This window comes from Adiantum capillus-veneris, chromosome 19 (assembly GCF_014529385.1).
Source record: "Adiantum capillus-veneris isolate H3 chromosome 19, ASM1452938v2, whole genome shotgun sequence".
Lineage (NCBI taxonomy): Eukaryota > Viridiplantae > Streptophyta > Polypodiopsida > Polypodiales > Pteridaceae > Adiantum > Adiantum capillus-veneris.
The window spans coordinates 135,613,339-135,636,436 of NC_140949.1; the positions used below are offsets into that span (position 1 = coordinate 135,613,339).

Below are 23,098 nucleotides of genomic sequence, written 5' to 3' on the forward strand. Positions count from 1 at the left end.
AGAGTAAGGACCTGGATAGCACATGAGGCACTACTCAAGAAGCGGCCAACTTGGCTAAACTACCCCAGATTGCCTGCTCCAGAAAAGGGACTAGCGACTGAAGAATACATGGTGAAAACCCTAAAGGGCGCCATGTCATTCTTTAAAAGTCTACCAAATTTGTCATGTGCTATGCTATATAAGATCTGTCGAATGCTGCTCACATGCATCGAAGTGTTCAATGAGCCAGAGCAAGTAGGCGCCCCTTGGATGTCATTCCTCAAGGGTAACAAAGGTTTGTGCTATGATCTCAGTGGCCAACCTTCCGAAGAAGTCCTCTATGGCTTCTACGCTAGATGCATGTTTCTACCTGCACACAATATGCTGCCGTTTGAGGAAGCGTTCTACACGGGATTCTTCACTTGGAGAACGAAGATATTTGCGCCAGTGATCAACAACCTCACATCAAGGTTTGTAGGCTACTCAGTAGTGGAGCTAAAGAACAGAGTCATTATGCAGTTCTTGCAAGTGCCCGATAAAGAAAAGAAAATCAGATACCAAAAGACATTGAATGCGCTTAAAGATCGCCTCGCCAGTCGCCAGTCCGAAGACTACTTCAACCCATAAAGCTATGTCAAGGGACGACATAGGCGAGGAGGGGGGGAATGTTAGCAGCAAGCTAACACGGATACCATTTTTCAGAGTTCTCATTGTAAAACATTTATTATTTTGATAAATAGGGAATATTGTAACTCCTATTTTCTCGGATAAACTCTGTAATTAATGAGCCGGGGCTACAAGCTTCCAAATTGTATCAACCTGTCATTACCCATCTTTGGTAGAACTCCCAGATTATTAGTTTTGACCACCAAAAACCTTCGTTAAGGTATAAAAGCCAACTTTTGTAAGTTATTAAAAAGTTTTTGGATAATGAAATACACAGCGTGAGCTAACGACGCTCACTTCTTTCCTTCTCGCGCTTCCTACTCCCTCCCCGATTGTCACATTGCAGTCGTGTTTGTTGCATTGCAACCGCAGGTAAGAGCTCTACGCATTGACGTAAACACATCACAATAATTCGTAGTTTGCGGCCTAATTTCATCATAACTAGGGATTTACACTTTCAAATAAAAAACTAAATCATAGGTGGGGTATTGGGACATCATTGCTAAGCATTTAAATGCATTCTGGGTCGAAAACGACTAGGTCAAAAATCCACTGCTGTTAATGATTATGATTTTGGAACTTTACCCAAAGTGGGGTTTAAGACCATAAGCATGTGTGCTTAGGTCTTATAAACATGTCCTAGAAGTTTCGTTACGTTTGGATGTCATTTGATGCTGTAACGGATGTGATTTGTTTGCCGATGAGCAATTGGCTTTTGGTGATTTCAGTCGCTTGAGTTTAGCTTGAGTTAGATGCAAGTTGTTAGTTGTTTTCTGAGAGATTGACACCCTCTTGTAGCCTCTATGCACTAGTCTAGTCAGCTTCATCCCATGGATTGACAATTTAATCGTGGTTCTCGCTAATACTGCAATAAGATAGGATGGTGAGGTTAGACATGCGTCCCACATTCTCATTCATGTGTAAAAGAGGCTAACTTCAAGGGATAAGGAGTGGATGACTACCAAGATATCATTGCAGAATGTAGCATTCAGATGGAGAAGATAAAAAACGGGAAAAGTTTTGTATGAATACTTTAGTATCTACTTTGCTACTCATGCTTTTTCTATGGAAGTGGTCAATTGGGATTCCTGCAGCATAGGCTGGATTTGCTCTAGCTCCATGAAAGCCTCTTGATAGGCCTCATGTACAATTGTAGCCTTAGGTATATGAAGGACAATAGTGCAATTTGGGATTGAGTTAAGAAGGTGGAGGGAATGAACCCAGTTAGGGAGTGATAGGCCTAAAGTTGGAGGGAATGAACCCGGTTAGGGAGTGATAGGCATAAAGTTGCTCTCTAGGTACGAGTGAGCATGCATTAGGACTCCTCATTGTGTTGAGGATCTTTAGGCTTCACTACCTAGGTTGAAGGTGGTCGCTACTGAGGAGTGTTAACAATAATGAGGTTGATGGGAAATGTACAATCATTCACCATCCCTTTCATTGGACTATCTTTGGTACACTGATCTTTGGCTGTGGGCTTTGGCCTTAAGGCAAAGATCAATAAAATAAAACAACATCAAAGTTGTATCTTGTGTAGAAAACAATAAAGTTTGATTACAAAGTCAATCCAATGTGATGGAACTGCCCATCATGTGCTCTCAAGGGTAGAGCTTAGATGGTGACTTAGACAACAAAATATGATAGGGTGTACAACTAGAGAAGAGGGGTAATAAGAGGGGTATTACAACCTTGGATGCCTTGGCTCATGGCAATGGCTTCAATTTATACTATTGAGAAAGGTGTCAGGTTAGTGTACACACCATGGGCGGTTTAGGTAGCATTGATTACAAACCGATTATAGTTATCAACCACTGGCCAACACCAATCAACCATCCATTGATATAGAGTGTACTCACAGCATAGCATTGGATGGATCCCTACATCTTTTATTGTGGGGCACCAAAATTAGGTCAGTATCATTAATGGAAACAAAAGGAACACTTTGGCATTAAGCCAAAATCCCACCAAAGATGTGTGCACTAATGGCTTCTCCTCGTAATGGGGACCGTACAAATGTGAAAAATACAACAAAATGAGATATATTTTGAGGACCAAAATGTGGACAAGGGGGAGACCCTTCAACACGGGGGGCATTTTCCTTGATAGTTCCCACACTCTCTAAAACTATGGTAAAGGATTGGGTGGTTGATCAGATAAGAGGGAGATGGGGTGGTTGAGGTGCCTAATCACGTTTGTGATAGATAACAAGGATATAGGAACTTTGTGGTGCCATGGGTGGGGTAGCATTGTAGAAATTGAGATACAATTAGGCTATAAGAACTTTGTGGTGCCATGGGTGGGGTGGTTAAGGTGTGTAATCAACATTGTGTGAGACAACATGGGTATAGGAACTTAGTGGTGCCATGGGTGGGGTGGCATTGACTAGAAAACAAGGGTATAGACCTTCATGGTGCCATAGGTGGGGTAGCATTGTAGAAATTGGTCAGGGTCCTTGAGAGACAACAATGGCATAGGAACTTTGTGGTGCCATGGGTGGGGTACCATTGTAGAAACTTTACCTTCTATAGGCAAAGTTTCCAGTAGAGGGCGCACATGATTGGTGTGGCCTTATGGAGCAATTGTGTTAAAAGCTTGGGTAACCATGCTGCATGGATTAGAGCTTTTATTGCAAAGACCAAAAAACCTTGAGATAGCAGCAATTCCTCATGATTGATTTTCTTACAAAAACAAAACTAAACCAAGCTAAGTATAAATATAAAAATGACAATGTGAACTAAAATAAGAATTGCATAATTTAAAGTAAGGACCACTATAGACTTAATGAGTGTTGAACCACTACACTCTCAAATAGAGGGATATGAAGGGGGTACAAAGGCTTAGTATTGTATGGAGGTGTGATTGTTATCAAGTAAGCTAATGTTGTGCCACAAATCTAGACTCGACATAGCTCAACTCAATATTACTCAGTTGAATACAAATGCTAATCCACTAAAGCTAGATACCACAATGACAAGGATCTATGAGCAAAAGTTTTCCTCTGATAAGACGAGTAGCCCATGATGGAAAACGCAACCATGGTGATTGTTGGACCACCCATCTCCACCGTACTAACTATATACATTCTCCACTACCCAATGGGTTGGACTACTAGTCTAAACTCTAAAGTTAGACTAGCCCAAGGTCACCTTAATGGTCTATAATCAAAAGGTAGGTTGAGCCTAAGCCATCAAATCCTATATATAAGAGATAGCCTTAGTAGTAGGCCCCATCAATCTAGAATCAAAAGGTAGGCTAAGCCTAGTATCTTAGTGAGCTTAGGTGATGACGTTGCTTGCCTAGACCCGTAGTTAATGTAGTTGGGCTACACAATGGTTCAAGGTGAACATATTTCCAAAGAACCATATTTGCTTTGTAATTGTTGTTTGTAATCACTTCTTACTTTGCAGTTGCCATTTTGGATTGAGTTGACATGGGATGAGCGATCGTTGCTCGAGAAATGCTTTTATAGTGCTTATATTTTGTACTTATTAGGATGATACTATCTCCCATTCTGTAGTTGAACACCCTTTTCCCATCAACATATTGTTTTGTGAAAAACAAGTTGCTATATGCTTTATTTTTGGTTGTAACAAACAATACTTATGTATACTTTCAAATGCAATGAAATATACCGTGTTTTAAGCCTCAATTAGGCAATCCTCTTATAAAGTATTTTCAAATTCAATGAAATATAATGCGTTTTAAGTCTTAATTAGGCAATCCTCTTGTCTTTGTCTTGGTATGTTTTGGTAGCTTGGAAGACTACAATTACAAATTGATTGATATGGTTGCGAAACTCAATGAGGCCTAATGTATGGTTGAAGCTCTGCCACCCCAATTTTTTATTTTTATTTTTGCACATAGGATTAATATAAATGTCTTTATATATGGTCTATAGAACATCACTATTACCACCTCTATCGATTCAAGTTCCATACTTGATATACATTGATTATGATACCAATGTTGACAAGGATGTGTATAGTGACGCTAATAGCGATGTTTACTCTGAGAATGATGCTTATGCCGACATTTTTGACAATGCTAGCGGCATAAATGTCACTGTGTCAATGCATTGTTGGTATCATTGCAAGCTATAAGAATAGCTCATAGTGCAATTCATAATTGTATTGGATAGATAAGTAACGTGCAATAAGGTGTCACACCGAATCTGGACGATACTTGACTTGGTAAATTGTTGCTTCCAACACAATGGCTGCTACACAGAGCTTCTAAAATCTCTTAGAGAAGATGGACTTCCAAGCTATTGCTCTAGGCAAAATGATAGAGGAAGTAGTCTTGGTTGGCAATGGATGACACAATGCCAATGTTATAAAGGGAGTACTCATCTCTTCCTATCTTCTCTAGGTCAAAAAAAGCTACAACTGCAAGTGCCATTGGTGGAACATGCAAAGCAAAATGTTAGCAATGATTTCTTCAGTTACCAAAGCTCCAAATGTTTGTATGTGTGTACTCACAAAAGACTTGTAGTGTGGGAATTTGATCTCTTGGTCAAACCACGGAGCGCAATGGAGTGGCTTTTGTGCATCTTTTGGACTTGTTTATTGCTTCCCACGTAGAGAGAGAGAGAGAGAGAGAGAGAGAGAGAGAGAGAGAGAGAGAGAGAGAGAGAGAGAGAGATGATTCAGTGGCAAGTGAATCACGTAAGAGAATTTTTACAGTTGTCACTTAAATGCAATCACTTCCTTTATAAAACAAAATAAAGTTGTGATGTTTGTGTCATCATATCAAGCCAACAATTCTTTAGTACCAATAGCATTTAAAAAAAAAAAACTAAATTGTACTTGGAGTTTTAGTTGTAAAAGAATAGATCTTATTATGTAGCCTTGCCCATTGGCTGGCCAAAACATCCCATTTTCCAAAAGAGTATATGGATTAAAAAAGTGATTACATCACAAGGGCCACAAAGTGACACATAAATCCACAAAAGAATTGCACCTGTTTAACATCCTTCAACACAATGTCTAACTTTGAAAATTTTAGACACAATGAATGTAGAGGTGTTGCTAGAATTTCAAAGAGATTTAGTGAAGCCTTGACGAATCTCTTTTTATGGACATAGTAACCAACATACAGTCAATTAAAAAAATGACAAGTTTGATCGATTTTGTGTGGTCATACCAATGAACTCTATGTTTATCCACCAAGGACGAGAATATTTATAACGGATGAGCAAGGCTGAAGGTCCCTTTTGAAGGTACACTTCCCGCGCTCTCCGAAAGAGAGTATGTCGGATGATCAGCAGAAAGGTACTCGACCCCTTCTTCACGACTCTGACTTCCTGCAAGCTTGCAAGGACTTTCTGCAACAGCATCACACGCAGGAGATTGAGACCATCTACTTTGCAGAGGAGGACACCGTCAACTACGCTATTGTCATAGAGTAAGCTTTGTGCCGGCATTTGCTCTTTGTCTTTTCAAGTTTGTTCTTCTGGCAAGGATCATGGCGTGATTTAGAAATGAAAAGTGAACCCTTCATCACTGTAGTCTCGGTTGGAAAGAACAATTTATTGTGGGACTATAGTACTCATGTAGATATTGCATTGTCGACTCTTTGCAGTTCATCGCCTTGTTACTTGGGATTTCCCTGAGTCAAGACCCTGACCCTAGAGGTTGTTCAGTCCATCATCAATGGGATCTTCACGATTCCATCATCAATGGAAGCCGCTAGCATCTCTTTATGCCACTCCATCCAAGCAAAGAGACCTCTGCAATTTGTAATCACTATCAATGCTGCATGCATCCAAGGTCATGCTTTAAAGTAAGAGGTGAGGGGCTTTAGTGGATGCAGTGCAAAGTCCTAAGATCAAGTTGAAGTATGCAACAAGGCCTTTTTTTAGAACACGGAGGTCAAAGATCTTATATTAGCACTATCAAACACAACGCTTTTTGATGTGCCATGTGGACATGCTGTGCCTACTTTAGAGCTCAAGTAATTCTTTTGATATTCTTGAAGGACGTGCATGAATGATTTAATCCATTTACATTAGGTTGCATCTTGCGATATTGGTGGTTGCTTTGGAGATACATTATTTAAGAACCTACAATTAGTTCTGAAAGAACCCTAGAGGTCTCATTTCTAGAGACACTCGACATTGATAGAGGAGTTTCAACTAGAATTGGTGCAAGTGTCGGGCGTAGTGGATGATAAACATGAACCACATTTGCACACATCATGCACATCATGAACCAGCCATATTAGTATCTAGCCTAGTACAAACTGTGGTTGTTGTGTGGTATTGTCTAGAATCAGAGTCACCTGTTTGCATCTCATACAATCACTTGTAGGGATCCTAATTGCTCTATTGAATGGGTTCGGACATGCAAATTCTTCGGACAGAATCACAAAGATGTTGGTACACAATCCCATAGGCTTTCTTGGTCGAAGGGTCTCCCAAGATGAGAGATACCCAAACTAAAGAGTCTACTTGTGTGGAGGATACTCTATCCGTGTGGAGGATAAGGCAACTGTCGCGGTTGTTTCTTGTTGCGCCATGAAACTGCTTCTGAGCCAAAAGAAAAGGTGTAACTTGTAGTCGACTGTTGTCCATTTGGATCTCCACCTGAACTTGAATCACTCCATCCTCGTAGAATGATCTTGGAGTCTGTACCTCTAGCCAAATAGTGAATGCCTAATGACTTGGTCGCATACGGCAAAGTCCAAAGAGCTTGCTCCAAAAGTGACTCGGTGGGTCTCTACACGAAAGAACTAAGAAGTCTCACCAGGAAACTAATGTCAAACCGGGTGTTGAGAACCCTAATAAGAGAACCGACCAATTTCCGATACTTTGTAGCATCTGCTACATCTAAGGGGTCATACTGTGACAAAATTGATTGGGATCCATAGGGGTTGAGATAAGTTATACCAAATGCTTTCAACGACTCTTGGATACAATGCTCTTGAGAGAGAAAGATGGCCTCCTTTATTTGCCATATCTCGAATCCAAGAAAGTAGTGAAGCAAGTTGAGATCTGTCATTTTAAACTCCTTAGCCAAGGTCTCCATAGTATTGCGGATGTGCTCAACATGGCTACCTGTGATCACAAGATCATCCACATAGAGGATGACAAGAGTCACCAATTCTCTCTCATCATAAATATACAAATCTGGGTTTGCAGAAGAACGCCGAAAGGAGTGTTATAGGAAGAAAGAGTCTATCTTCTGGTACTAGGGGCTAAGCTAGGTAGAGGCCGAGCTTACAAGCTCAACCCTAAGTATGCCGAAGCTGTCAAGAAAGAGCTAGAAAAGATGCAAGAAGCAGGGATCATTGTACCAGTGGAGCACTCTGAGTGGCTATCACCCATGGTCATAGCTCCTAAGAAGCAATCCGATAAAATCCGCGTGTGCGTCAACTACCACGCTCTGAACAAGGCAACTATCCCAGATGGTTTCCCTACACCCTTCATTGAGCGCATGCTCGAAGATGTGGCAAGGCACGTACTTTCCAGTTCCATGGATGGGTTCAGTGGCTACAATCAGTTGGGTATCCATCCGGGTGATTAGCTCAAAACGGCTTTTGTGACTCCCTGGGGTATTTTCATTTACACCAGAGTGTCTTTTGGGCTGAAAAATGCTCCACCGTCCTTCAATCACATAGTATATCTCATCTTTTGTCTTTTGCTCACGGATCATCTTCGCATATTCATGGACAAATTTTCAACCTTCTTGGGTGCTCATTGTTCAACCCCAGTGGAGAATCTAGAAGAGCACCTCGCTCAGCTCTCTGCCTCTTCCTCAAGTGCTCTGCCTCTTCCTCAAGTGCAGGGAGGCATGTCTGAAGCTCAATCCGAACAAATGCCATTTTTTGGTCATTGAAGCTACACTTTTAGGCCATGTTGTGTCTGCTAAAGGTTAGCGCTTGACCCAGAGAAGATCGTGGCCATCGTGAAGTTGCCTCCTTCCATCAACTCGAAAGGTGTTTAGAGCTTTGTAGGCCACACAAGCTATCATTGCAGGTACATTCGTATGTATGCACAAGTGGCTCAACCATTGACATGGCTGACCAGTGCTACTGTGCCCTTCAAATTGTCAAAGCTCGAGGTTGAAGCATGTGTATATCTCAAAAAACGCCTAACTGAGGCAAAGTCGCCCCTGATTGGTCTATCACTTTTCATGTACATATGGATGCTAGTCAAATGGCTGTGGGTGCTGTGCTGACTCAGCCTAGCAAGGAGTTCAACTTGGATCGGCATGTTCACTATGCAAGTCGACTACTCACTAAATCAGAGTGCAACTATTGTGTATGCTCTACAAAAATTTCGTCACTACTTATTGGGAGTCCACTTCACAATTATTACTGATCACCATGCCCTGCTCTATTTGCTCAATAAGCCGCAAGTTGCAGGTTGAGTGTGGAGGTGGTTACTTCTATTTTAGGAGTTTGATTTTGAGGTGGTCCTCCGTCCCGGCAAGCATCACGTCATGGCTGACCACCTCTCTCCCATTGAAACTGGAGAAGAAGCTACAGGGATTGCGGACGACTTTCCAGATAGCAATCTCTTAAAGGTGGATACAACTCCGGAATGGTACGGCGATGTCTTGCATTTGCTATCCAATGGAATTTATTCAAAGAATACATCTTCCTTGTAGAAGAGAAGGTTGCTGTTGAAGTCTCGGCCATTCACTCCCACGGCACCCTTTGGGCATACCGCGCTTCCATCAAAGCAACAACCACTCATACCCCTTTCCAACTAGCCTTCGGTTTGGAAGCCATAGCTCCTTTTGAATTCAACTCAGTCTCCCCTTGAGTAGTCAGTCTTCGCGTTGATTGGGTTATGGGCTCGGCCTACATCTATCATCTCTCCCAATTGGAAGAGAGTCGCTTGTTAGCTTCCAATTCACTCCAAGCGGAACAGCTCCGTCGTAAGGCGTGGAATGATCGTCATCTTCGTCAGTTGAAATTCAAGCTTGGATCATTAGTGCTACTCTATCAAACTCGCTACCAAAGGAAATCCAAAAAGCTCATCCCTGCTTGGTAAGGCCCTTTCAAAGTGCAGGAGATTGTGGAATCTGCCCCAAGGAGCTGTTCAATTATCCACCCTAGAAGGCCTCCCTCTGCCCCTCGTCAATGGCTCTCGGATTAAGTGCTATCATTCCGCCCTTTAAAAATCTCTATTGGGTTCCACTCTGATGGTCTGAGATTTATCTCATTATTCAGTAGCTGCTTTCATCACCTCTCTATTGGTCTACTTTGTGTTGATGGGTTGAAGTTTTGGTTGTTTCCTTGTGTATTCGTACAAAGCACCAGATTTATGCTATTCATGCTTTTCTATCCTGGTGTACTCGTTATCTTCCTCACCTAATCGTAGTTCTGGGTCACTGTAAGGTGCAGTGGAAGTGAATTGTTCAAGATGAGTGCTCCAAACTGTGCTCAAGGGCTTTTTTTACTTACGGAAGGGAGAGCCTTCCGTTCCTTTAGTGAGAGAGTGCAAATGATCATAAACAAAGTGGAAAAACACTGTGAATGAAGGTGCTGAGACTAAGAGAAAGAGAGAGAAGAATACGACACCAGAATGTTGTCAAACCCTCCTCCAAGGGCCCCACTCTATGGCGAGAGAGGTCTATGCTATTGATTGCACAAATCTCGTACAATGGTCTAAATGCAATGGTCTTGCCGACGATGTCGACGACGATAATGACAACGACGAGACGGGCTGAAATCTGAAAATGCTAGGGGCTGAAATCTGCAAATCTTCTATCTGCTGACTTCTGTCTCCATGTTGGTGACGACGGTGATGACGACGACGCGATGACGATGAGCTGAAAACGCAGATGCTGAAATCTGCGAATAGCGGGCTGAATCTGCAAACGTTGGCTGATCTGACCGTGCGGCGAGGATCTGCTGCGGGAAGGTGAGATCTGCGAGGTTTGGGGGTTGTGGTGCGGAGTCTGACTGCTGAAAACTGAAAATGTTGATGCTAGGGATGGTCTTGTCGCTGGGAATCTGCAAAACACTAGCATGAGCTGCAACATACAAAAACGCTAGGCTTGATTTGCTGCTTGCAAAAACGCAAGGGCTGATCTGTTGTCTGCAAAACGCCAGGGCTGATCTGCATCTGCTGAAAACGCTAGGCTCAATCTGATGCCAAAATGCTGGTCTTGATCTGTTGTTGACTGGAAACGCTAGGCCTCCTGCCGGTCTTGTTGAGAAGGTGCCTGTGAGTTTGTAGACTCCTACTGCCTCTTCTGCCAGAAAGTGCTAGCGCTAGCTTTCTTATATATTTCCTTAGCCAAATTGCCCTACCTAGTTTCCCAACAAAGTCACTTATTAATAATAAGTGAAAAATGGCTAAAATAGGAAAAATAGGTTCTGTGCACTGTAAAATGCTCCTAATGGCTACTGACTGTAATGCTGATGATCATGCTGTGCAACCAGAGGAAATGCAACTATTCTAAGTGTTTGGACATGCACGGTCTGCGAATAGACTCACAAAGGTGCCAGAACACTTCCTAAGCTAACTGAACCCTTGTCATGAAGTAGCTTGTCCACATGCACATAGGGTTAGATGTGCACGTGACATCCCCTCCTTTTTAAAGTGAGGTATTGGTACCGAACTGTATGGCGTCGAGGGAGATCGCCAACAGCGTCTGGATGAATCTTGGGAAGGACTCTTCGCCGGCTCACTCTGATGCGTGGGTCGTGCGATACTTGAACTTCATAAAGGTCTGCAATGCTTGCTTCTTTGGGCCGCGCGAAAAGCGACACAAAGTCATCTGTGGCTGCGTCAAAGCTCCAACTTCGGCTATAGTCGTGGATCTACCTTCTTCAAGAATCTCCGAGGAGGAAAATTCTTGAAACCACTTCCAACACAAAAACATGAACATACCCATTCCATGTAAAGTGACTGGAAAATTCTAGTCTTCTTCAAAGACTGTGCATGCAATGTAGATAAACAAAGAGACGGAGTGCCAAACCGTTCATCAAACACATGCAAAAATTGGAATCGAAACTTGTCTCTCTGATCTAAATCTATCAACTGTGGCAAATCACAATGGACATGCCGATGCTTGATTGACAATCTTTCTTGTGCTCTTTCTGAGACTGTGTCATGCGAAGGAAGAGACATGGAATGTGAACTCCTTGAATGCAAACATTTCATCTTTTCATGAGTAATCTGCATACATTCGTGCTTATTCATGAGTGAATCGTGTTCATCGTACAATATGGCATGCCTATGAAAAGGGAACACATAAGGACGGTGACAAAAATACAGGAAACCATCACGAATGAAACACTCGAACAATGCGTGCTGACTAAGCATGCGAACACATAATACTTCCTGAGTGGTTTCCTTGGACCTCGGCTCGAGAGCCAAGATCGGTTCTTTGTGATTGATCGTATCTGCAATGAGGTTAACTTCACTAGAAAAAGCATCAACTAAACCATCATCCTTGTGCACAATCACATCTTTATCTTGCAAATCATCATCCTTGTGAATAATCACATCTTTATCATGCAAATCATGTGTGTCTTGCTTAGGAAAAGAAGAGACTGAGAGAGTCTCCTTCTCCTGATTCTTTTCAATCTTCGCCTGCACATTAGAAATGAGAGATGAAGAATGAACAACTTCCTCCCCACAAATGACAATGGGAGAGTCACTTTTGGCATTGAAAGTGAAAGTATTGGCTGCCTAATCAATGAGAGGGTTATGCTCACGAAACCATCGAATGCCTAAAAGCATATCACATCCTGAGAGAGGAGATACTACAAATTTTCTGCAGAAGGACGCTTGTTGAACAGTGAACAACACATCAAGGCACTCTTGCGTGATGAGAGAGTCCATATCGGGAGCGAAGCCTGACACCTTGAAATGAGATGTCTTGCTAACCTCCAAGCAGGCTCTTTCGACAAGAGAGTCACTATCACATCATGCATACTGCCGGGATCAAACAATATGACAAAACGTTGACCCTTCACATGACCATAACACTTAATAAGAGACTCATCAATGGGAGGATCATGAGAAACTTGGGTCACACTAGTGGACTGATTTATGGCATTGACAGAGGATGTGGGTTTTGTGGGTTCTTTAGATACGTTAGATTCAATCTTAGGACATGTTTTCTTTATATGACCCTTGATGTGACAATGATAACATCGACCTTTCTTAGAATAAATGACTTGTTCTTCTGACGTGATTTATCCTCCTAAAATTCCTTGTGTTGCTTTTTTATCTGGGGTGAGCTTAGGTTTAGCAATTGTGTTAGCTTTACCCGTAGATTCATCGTGAGTGTTCTTTTTGAGAGACTAGAGGAAGATTGGTTAGAAGAGTTACCATTCTTACCATTCTTACCGTTCTTACCGCTCTGAGGGTTCTGAGAAGTCTGAGAGGTACTTTGAGAAGACTTGTTCTCCTTAGGCTTTCCCTTATTGTGCTTCATCTCCTTTGCGAGAGCAATCGCTATCGCCTTGTTGAGATCGATTGGATTGAGTACCTCGACATTATACTTGATATACTCGTCCAATCCATAAAGGAACGCCTCCTTGCGCTCATCATCCGATTTGCGTAATTGGGTGCCGAGCTGCAAAACACGATTAGAAAGACATGACTAGCATACCATTTTGCTTGAGGCTGCGCCAATCGTCTTTCAACCGTGCTAGGTACTGTGGTGGCATAAACCGCGCCTTGAGCTTGTCTTGGAACTCGGCCCAATTGAAGGAAAGGGGAGCGTCTTCTTCGGCTTCCTCTAGGTGCGCGGTCAAGTGTGCCTCTTGCTATGCGTGGTACCAAATTAATGGCATCACCGGCAAGGTACATAGTTGTCGTCAAAACCTTGCTATTTCCTGTCTTCTTAGTTGTCGCAAAATAAGCATTAAATTGATGCAACCAAGAATCAATAACACTAGCATCCATCTTACCGTCATACTTACTGAACGTGATCTTCTTTGTGACGGGGTTGTTGAAGTTCGAGTCTCTGCTACTTGATGAACTACTAACATCTTTGACCGGCTTGGATTTCGAGGTGAGTACCTGTAGGACCAACTCTTGCATGCGTTGGTCTCTTTGCGCCTCACGCTCTAACTCCAAGGCCGCTCGTCTCTCTTCGGCCGCCAAGCGCGCTTGCTCGCGCTCACGCTCCAAGGCTAACCGTCTTTCCTCGGCCGCCAAGCGTGCTTGCTCACGCTCACGCTCCAAGGCTAACCGTCGTCCTTTGTGCTCGCGTTCCAAGGTAGCGTGTTGCGCCTCTTGTTAGCATCATGTCCATCATCGACTTGACCAAAGCCTCCATCAGATTTGGTGCAAATCGTGGCGTAGATGGGAAAGGGGGAGGGTCGGAAAAACCTCATGGTGGGGAGAATTTGTGAGGATTCTAGGTACTAATCCTTTATTAAGTACTGAAACTCATGATGAAGACTTAAGAAACTTGAGCTGTACTCTAGACAAGACTTAGAATGTTAGGTGCAATGGAATGAATGTTGTATTTTCTCAAGATTAGTGATCTTTATTTCTCAAGGTTCCTTTTAGTTCTTAGGGAAGGAGAGAGCCTTCCGTCTTGTAGAGTGCTGTGATCACGAACAAAGTGAGTGGATATTGTGCGTGCAAGTGAATGAGACTGAGAGAAGGAGAGAGAAGAGATACGACACCCGAGAGTTGTAAAACCGTCCTCCGAAGGCCCCACTCTCGTCGGCGAGAGTGGTCTACTTTGATTGCACAAAGGTGTACAATGCGTATGCAATGGACTGATGCAATGGACTATGCCGATGACGACGACGGTGGTGACGACGACGACTTGATGGCTGAAATCTGAGATCTTCTAATCGCTGAATTTCGGGACTGTTTCGGTGGCTGAAAATGACTGTTTTGGCTGCGTTTTTATGGCTGAAAATGGGGGAACATCTGCAACCAACTTGGGGGCTGATCTGCTTCTCTGCCTAAGGCTGAAACTGTGTGTATCTGCGGTGGTTAGGGGCTGAAGCCAAAAACGCTGACCTGCTGTCCTATTGCTTAGCAAAACGCTAGGCTGATCTGAATCTGCAATCCAAAAACGCTGAAATGGCAGCAGGTCCTAGCGTTAGTAAATTGTTGAGAAAACGCTGGCTATGGCAGTTGGAGAACGCCAGGCAGGGGAAGCTTCATGGTGATGCTACATGCTATAGGAGGAAACGCTAGGGGTTGGAGATGCTGGCGATGGAAATCTGCTGGGAATGCCGCGAAGGTGGAGGTCCACAAACGCTAGGGGTGTTGTGGGGGGGGGGGGGTGTACTTCTGAGAAGTTGCCTGTTGAGCGGGAAGCTCCTGCTGCCTCATTTGCCAGAAAGTGCTAACTTGGGTTTGCTTATATATTAACTTAGCAAAATTGCCCTACCTACTTTTGTTGGAAAGTCACTTAAAAATAATAAGTGAAAATAACCAAAAATAGGAAAATAGGCTAAATGCACTGGAAAATTCCCATGACTGAATCTGATGGATTCTGAAGGGAATATTGATGATCGTGTTGTGTGCAACCGAAGGATATGCATCTATTGCTAAGTGACTGGACATGCACGGTCTATGAATAGACTCACAAAAGTGCCAGATCGCTGCTAATCTAGACTGACTGAACTGACGGGAACCCTGCTATGGTGTAGCTTGTCCACGGATACATAGGGTTGGGATGTGTCACGTGACATCCCCTCCTTTTCAAAGTGAGGTACTGGTACCGAACTGTATGGCGTCGAGGGAGATCGCCAACAGCATCCGGAATCTTGGAAGGGACTCTTCTTCGGCCCACTCTGCTGTGTGGGTCGTGTGGTACTTGAACTTCATAAAGGTCTGCAATGCTTGCTTCTTTGGGCCGCGCCGAAAGCGACACAAAGTCTTCTGTGGCTCCTTTGGTGCTTCAACTTCGTCTAGAATCCTGCTTCTTTCGTCTTCAAGAATCTCCATGGTTGAAAATTCCTGAAACCACTTCCAACACAAAACCATGAACATACCTATTCCATGTAAAGTGAAGGAAAAAAATCTTGTCTTCTCTAAAGACTGTGTATGCAATGTAGATGAACATAGAGACGGAGTGACAACCCGTTCATCAAACACATGCAAACAATGAGGTCGAATCTTTTCTGTTTGATCGAAATCAAATCAACTGTGGCAAATCACAATGGAAATGCCCATGCTTGGTGCTCATACTATCATGTGCTCTTTCGGAAACTGTGTCATGCCAAGAAAGAGACATGCAATGCGACTTCCTTACATATAAACTTTTCAGCTTTTCATGAACAATCCGCATACATTCGTGCTCATCCATGAGAGAAACGTGCTCAACATACAATATGTCATTCCTAGGAAAAGGGATCACATAACGATGTTGACTAAAATACAAGAAACCTTCACGAATGAAACACTCGAACAATGCGTGCGTATCAATCATGCGAACACATAATACTTCCTGTGAGGGTTCTTTGGACCTAGGCTCGAGAGCCAAGATCTCTTCTTCTTGAATGATCGAATCGTCTTGTGGGGGTTCTTTGGACCTTGACTCGAAAGCCAAGATCGGTTCTTTGTGATTGATCGAATCTACAACGAGGTTAGCTTCGCTAGAAAAAGCATCCACTAACACATCATCCTTGTGAACAATCACATCATCTTCATGCCATGCATCATGCTTGTCTTTTTCATCCAAATCATCATGCAAATCATTATCATGCTTCTCATAATCATGCAAATTCTGTGTGTCATGCTGTGGAGACAAAGAGATTGAGAGAGTCTCCTCCTGAATCCTTCCAATCTTGTCCTGCATATTAGCAATGAGAGATGGAGAATGAACAATGTCCACTCCATGAAAGACAGTAGGAGAATCACTTTTGGTATTGAGTGTCACAAAGTGATGACGTGGCGGACAACAGAAACCCTAATTTCTGCCAGAAACCCTAAAATTCCTGCAAACCCTAATTTCTACCAAAAACCCTAATTTCGGAAATCGCGGAGGAAAAAAAAAAAGATTTTTTTTTTTTTATAATAATAAATGATGAGCGACACGAATCTTGCTTTTGTCTCCATGCCATGAGAAAAGAGAGAGAACTTGCTTTTTTTATAAAAAAAAGAGACTCTCTAAGAGAGAGAGAACTGATGCTTTTTATTTTAAAAGCTTTTGGGGCTCTGCTTTTGGGCATCCCTTGTACCTTTAAATTAGTGGTGAGGGCCTCACTTCTAAGAGCATCTGGACGCAGAGTCTGAGAGTGAAACCCTAACCGCTCTCTTGTACTTTGATGATTGATTAATACAAAAAGAAATACCGAAAGGGGCGCCAGTCCTTGGGGCCAATATCTCTAGGCACGGAACTCCGCCGGGCCAGTGCAAATCTTTTGTGATCTGTGAATTGTTTTGAAGTGGTTATTTGGTGTTGTCGCGGTTGATTCTTGACTTGGAGTGTCCAAGTCTGTTACAGTGGTATCAGAGCACGGTCGATTTCTCTTCTACGGAAAATCCGATCCCCGAATTTTTTTTTCCCGCGACACCTATGGCTTTACGCAATGATTAGTCGACTCCCTCTGCATCTGGAGATGCGGGTTGGGATCACAACGAAGATTCAGACAGAGAGTATGGCCCGCCTCGGCCTACTCAGGCGGAGCAAAGAGAGATGGAGCGTCGTCGATTGATTGGCGATGCAACAAAGATGATGCTCAATTTTGCCAAGGACCCGAAGATGGCAAAATATGTGACCCAGACCTCTTTAGAAGAGGTACAGATGGAGTGGCAGAGAACCACAACACCACTCCCGAAACCCGCTCTCAAGAAACCTTCTGCCTCTAAGAAAATATACGGAGAAGGAACTGGAGAATGTGGTTGATGCACGGATTGCTTAGCTTTTTGACGCAGAAAAGAAAGCCAAAAAGTACGGCAAAAAGCAAAAGAAAAGCACTGACTTTCTGGGATATTTGGGTCGTCAATCGACTTTTGACAAGGCAAAGAAACAGAAGAAGCGTGTTCGATTTGAAGGAGTACCCAGTTCTTCTTCTTCTTCTTCTTCTTCTGATAGTTCTTCTAGCTCCTCGGATTCGAGCGAAGAAGACAGAAAAGGTAAAAAAGCGAAGCAAGAAACAAAGCTTCGGAAAGGCAAGAAAAAGGCAAAGAAGGCTACATCTCGCCCAGAGACTGACAGTTCTACTGAGGACTCGTCTACAGACAGCTCAGATTTCGATGACGGAAAGTTTTATGCGAACAAGAAGAATTTTTTTTTTACAAAGCTAACCAGTATGACTTTCTCGAAGATAAAAGCAAGAAAGTCCGAGAGTTTAAGGAAGGTGGCCACTCGATCAAGTTTCAGGATACTCAGATGCTTCGAAGGCTTTGTCTTGTATACAGCAGTTTGACATTGCTTTCGCGGGAGGACGCTATTCAGAGCACTCCAAGATTCGGAGATCTGCCTCTTACTTTAAGGGGAATGCTCGTACTTGGTGGTCCACGCTTCTTTTAAACAAGACTGCGCCAGTTACATGGCTGAAATTTAAGAGGCTTTTTATTTCTTCTTGGTTGACGCAAGAGTTTGAACGAGATATACGAGCTGCTTGGAACCATCTTCGGATGACCAAGAGCGATACAGTAAATACTTACTGTGAAAGATTCTGGAGCTCTTTCTACCCGCCTCTTCATTCAAGAAGATCTTGTTCAGAGAACAGATTGAACGGTTTACCTTGGGTCTATCTACAGAGATCCGAGATCACTGCTTGGAATAGAAGTCAACTTCTATGTAGGAGTTGATGAGTCATGCGAAGCGGGGCTTTGCCATTCACTCTGGCAGTCTGACCTACCCCACAGATGAGGCCATGACACAACGAGCCGAACAGACTTCTGGGAATGAAAGTAGAAAGAAAAAGAGCAACCCAGAGAAAAAGGATGCACGACCCAAGCTTACTCTTGAGAAGAGAGCTCGCTTCATTAGAGAGGGGAAGTGCTTTGGATGCGGGGAACATGGACATATCTCCGCGAAGTGCCCTAAAAAGGCATAGAAAGAACAGAATGATAAGAACGACGACGGGCCTGAGAGTTCGAGAGCAGCTGAGGAATGTGGCAGAAAAGGCAGATAGAAAAGCAGAACTGGTGCCACATGGCGTGGGACCTGAACTGAATTAAATGAATGAAAGTACAAACTTTGCCGCTTTTGGGGCAAAGTGAAGGATCAGGAAGCTCTTTTGAAGGAGCCAAGGCCACTTCTTTTCACTTGGAATTGGAGGCTCAATTTGGAAATACGCCCAACAGACTGACACCACAGGCGGTGGTAGTTCGACTGGCACCCGGATGGGATGTTGCCATTACACCGAGCATTGGCAAACTTTGTTTGCAATGACAGGGGTGTTCAGGGCACGCGAGTGACGTTCTACTCAGGATCCCTTGGTACCACAAGAACTACGCCGTGGTTGACTACTCGGCCGAGAAAGCGACTTTGATAAATGAAGGGCTTAGAGATTGTACTTGATGAACTTCAGTTTCTTACTCATTCTTTTGGGAGAACTCTGAACACTGGATAAAGGTTGAATATGTTTTGACCTGATCAAAAGAACGCCAAGATTTTTTTCTCCACACTCATGCCGATTGCTTTTCAGAGGGCCTGAAGATCAAACCATTGATCTGATACTTGGAAGCACGCCACCGAATCGGCCACCTTACCGTGTGAGCCGAGTACAGAATGAAAAGATTATGAACCTAGTGAAAGACCTCTTGGAAAAGGTCTTGTCCAGCCTAGTACTTCACCGTATTGCTCTCCAGTGTTGTTGGTTTTGAAGAAAGATGGATCTTGGAGAATGTGCATCGATTATAGCACTCTCAACGAAATCACCATCAAGAATAAATTTCCGATTCCTAGGATCGATGATATACTCGACAGGTTACAGGGATCCTCGTGCTTTAGCAGGATTGACTTGAAGAGTGGATATCATCAGATCAGGATAGTGCCAGGAGACGTCTACAAGACAGCTTTTCGGACGACTTTTGGGTTATTTGAGTTTTTGGTAAGCCTTTTGGCTTAACCAATGCTCCTGCGACATTTAACCGGATGATGGACAGGATTTTTCGAGAGTACATGCTATTTGTTGCCACTTTCTTTGACGACATCATTGTTTTCTCCAAGACTGAGGCAGAACACAGAGATCATCTGCTTCAAATCTTTCAGGCATTACGAGATCACACGTTAGTGATTAATGCAAAGAAAAGTGAATTTTTCCTACCAGAGATACACTTTTTGGGACACATTGTGTCAGCAGCAGCAGGAGTGCAAATGGACCCGGCCAAGATAGAGACTATCCGTGATTGGCCCGATTTGAGGAATGTCCATGAAGTTAGAAGCTTCTTGGGACTGTGTTCGTACTACAGGCGGTTCATACGAAAGTTTGCAAAGGTTGCTTCCCCTTTGCATACCTTGACACAGAAAGGAGTACCTTTTTCGTGGGGACCCACAGAGGTGACTCCCTTTCGGACATTGAAAGAGAAATTGACTACGGGACCTATTTTGACTTTGTCGGACTTGCAGAAGTCATTTGAAGTATATTGTGATGCTTGTGGTCGTAGTCTGGGTGCGGTCTTGATGCAAGAAGGCCATGTCATAGCTTACGAGAACCGTTTGTTCTCTAGGTCGGAGATGACAGCACAGATCTATGAGAAAGAGCTTTTGGCGGTTATCCATGCTCTTACTCAGTGGCGGCATTACCTACTCGGAGCGGATTTTACTATCTTTACAGACCATCAGAGTTTGCGCTACTTCTCACAGAAGCAACTTTCGGAAAAGCAGATGCGGTGGGTGAACATCTTGTCACAGTTCCACTTCCAGATTGTCCATGTGCAGGGACAGAAGAATGTGGTGGCAGATGCTTTGTCTCGGAAACCGTTGGTTCTGGCTGTTTCCGCGATACATCATAGGAGCTTCGAGAATATGGTCGATCAGTATGCCACAGGTACAGATTTTGCAGATATTTTCACACGGATACGGGATGGGGAGACAGTAGCTGGATACTCCCTTCGGGAAGGCTACTTGATGAAAAAGACTATGTTGTGCGTTACACAGCCGTTGAGGGATAAGGTTATGACTGAATGCCACTGTCCACCTTTTACGGGTCACCGCGGCATTGCTACCACCATGAAGGGGGTAGAGAGAGACTTCTTTGGGCCGAGACTCAAAAAGGATGTGGAAGAGTTTGTGTGCAGTTGCTTGGTATGCCAGAAGGTCAAGTTTGACAGGCATAAGGCACAGGGATTGTTACAGCCTTTACCCATACCCACCCACCCCTGGGAAAGTATTGCAATGGATTTCATTTTTGATCTCCCGAGAACACAGAAAGATCACGATGATTTTCTGATTACATGGAACGTCTGAGACGGTTGTCTCCGACAGAGACCCCAGATTTATGAGTTTGTTTTGGAAGGCAATTTGGGAGAACATTGGCACGCAGTTGCAGTTCTCGTCATCGTTCCACTTGCAGACTGACGGGCAATTTGAGATTGCCAATTCAGTGATTTTAGATTTATTGAAGTCTTGTATCTCGGATCAGAAGACTCAATGGAAAAAGAACTTACCTTTGGTGGAATTTGCCTACAATAACACGATACACTCTTCGACGGGGAAGACGCCATGTGAGATTGTTGAAAGTGCTGCGAAGGTTCCATCCTTCCTGAGCATGAAGATTAGATATTTGAAGCGGATGAATATTCGCGAGATTTGGATACGGCTTTTGCCAAGGTTCGCGAGACTTTACAGGAGTCTCAAGAACGACAGAAAAAGGCAGCGGATCGCCATCGTCGCGACTTGAAACTGAAGGAGGATGATTGGGTGCTCTTACTTTTGAGAAGGCATGCCTAAGAAAGAAAAAGGGAAAGGAGAGGCTTTTTCCAAAGCTTAGTATGTGATACTACGGACCTTTCCAGATTACTGAAAAGATAATGGATGTCTCCTTCCGATTGAAACTGCCAGATACTTGGAGGATTCACAATGCATTGCATGTGAGTCTCTTGAACCCTGTTAAGGGTGATGTGCCTGATGATGGGGAGCCTTATGAGCAACCCGCAGTGGAAGAAAACGAGGAGATCCTTGTTCCTGAACAGATTTTGGCACATAACGATACGAAGAAAGGTAAAGTCCGAAGGCGGTTCTTGGTTTAGCTCAAGAACTTTCCTGCATTTGATGCAAAGTGGATGGAGGAGGAGGACCTAGCAGATACTCCTCGCATTGTGAAACTTTACCTCGATGCTTTGGTTTAGCATAGTCTACTCCAAATGGAACCCAGAATTCAGCTTGGCCGCAGATCTGGTGCAGTGGGATGCACAAGAGGGGAGTTACTCCACTCCTTTGTCAACAGATGCCTCGATTTTGATACTAAAGTCACTGATGTCTCTTTGAGCTTCAGGGATACTGAGAGCTGACAGTATTCTGCTGGATGACTTTATGAAATGGAATGCCTGATAATGATACTGATTTGTTCTTGACTTCTTGTGAGTGCAGGAACTGATAGATGAAATGACTGCAGCATTTTGGTCTGATTGATCTCGAATAGATATGGTTGCAATAGGGGTTAGTCAATCGGACATCGATGAGGTCCTTATTGGACCTAGATGTGATTGCTAGCTATATTGCCGATAAATCATGGTCTAAGATCCGAATGAATGTTGAATGTCATGCGATGTCCTGTGATGTCTGGTGATGTCCTGTGATGTCGTGTGATGTGACTGTCGATTTTGTACATGTGCTAGATGTGTGTTCCTAGTACGTAGGTACTAACAGTCAGTGTCTGCTAAGACGGTTTATGGCTTTTGTCGGTTTTGCAGGCGTAATCGCGGTCGATTACAATGCTTTCAAGAGGGGGGTATGTCACAAAGTGATGATGTGGCGGACAGCAGAAACCCTAAAATTCCTGCAAACCCTAATTTCTGCCAAACACCCTAATTTTCGAAAATCGCGGAGGTCCTTTTTTTTATTTTTTATTTTTTTATTTTAATGATGAACGACGCAAATCTTGCTTTTGTCTCCATGCCATGAGAAAGAGAGAGAACTTGCTTTTTTTATAAAAAAAAAGAGACTCTCTAAGAGAGAGAGAACTGATGCTTTTTATTTTAAAAGCTTTTGGGGCTTTGCTTTTGGGCATCCCTTGTACCTTTAAATTAGTGGTGAGGGCCTCACTTCTCAGAGCATCTGGACGCAGAGTCTGAGAGTGAAACCCTAACCGCTCTCTTGTACTTTGATGATTGATTAATACAAAAAGAAATACCGAAAGGGGCGCCTGTCTTTGGGGCCAATATCTCTAGGCACGGAACTCCGCCGGGCGAGTGCAAATCTTTTGTGATCTGTGAATTGTTTTGAAGTGGTTATTTGGTGCTGTCGCGGTTGATTCTTGACTTGGAGTGTCCAAGTCTGGTAGATTGAGAGTTAAAGTGTTAGCCTCTCAATCAACGAGAGGGTGTAGTTCACGAAACCATTTCATGCCTAAAATCATATCACATCCTGAGAGAGGAGAAACAACAAATCTTCTA

The 23,098-nt window shown here is 43.4% G+C and overlaps 1 protein-coding gene across 2 annotated transcripts in view; it reads left to right on the forward strand.

Moving 5' to 3' along the window:
* Window positions 1–5,820: 5,820 nt before the first annotated feature.
* Window positions 5,821–23,098, forward strand: part of MCM9 (minichromosome maintenance 9) — a 141,730-nt gene continuing 124,452 nt past the window's right edge. Inside the window, exon 1 of one of the 2 annotated variants that reach the window (XM_086491305.1) lies at window positions 5,821–6,048. In XM_086491305.1, coding sequence (XP_086347431.1) covers window positions 5,894–6,048 — 155 coding nt within the window. In that variant the 5' untranslated portion in view covers window positions 5,821–5,893. The remainder of the gene's footprint in view (window positions 6,049–23,098) is intronic. The other variant, XM_086491304.1, reaches the window with a different exon arrangement.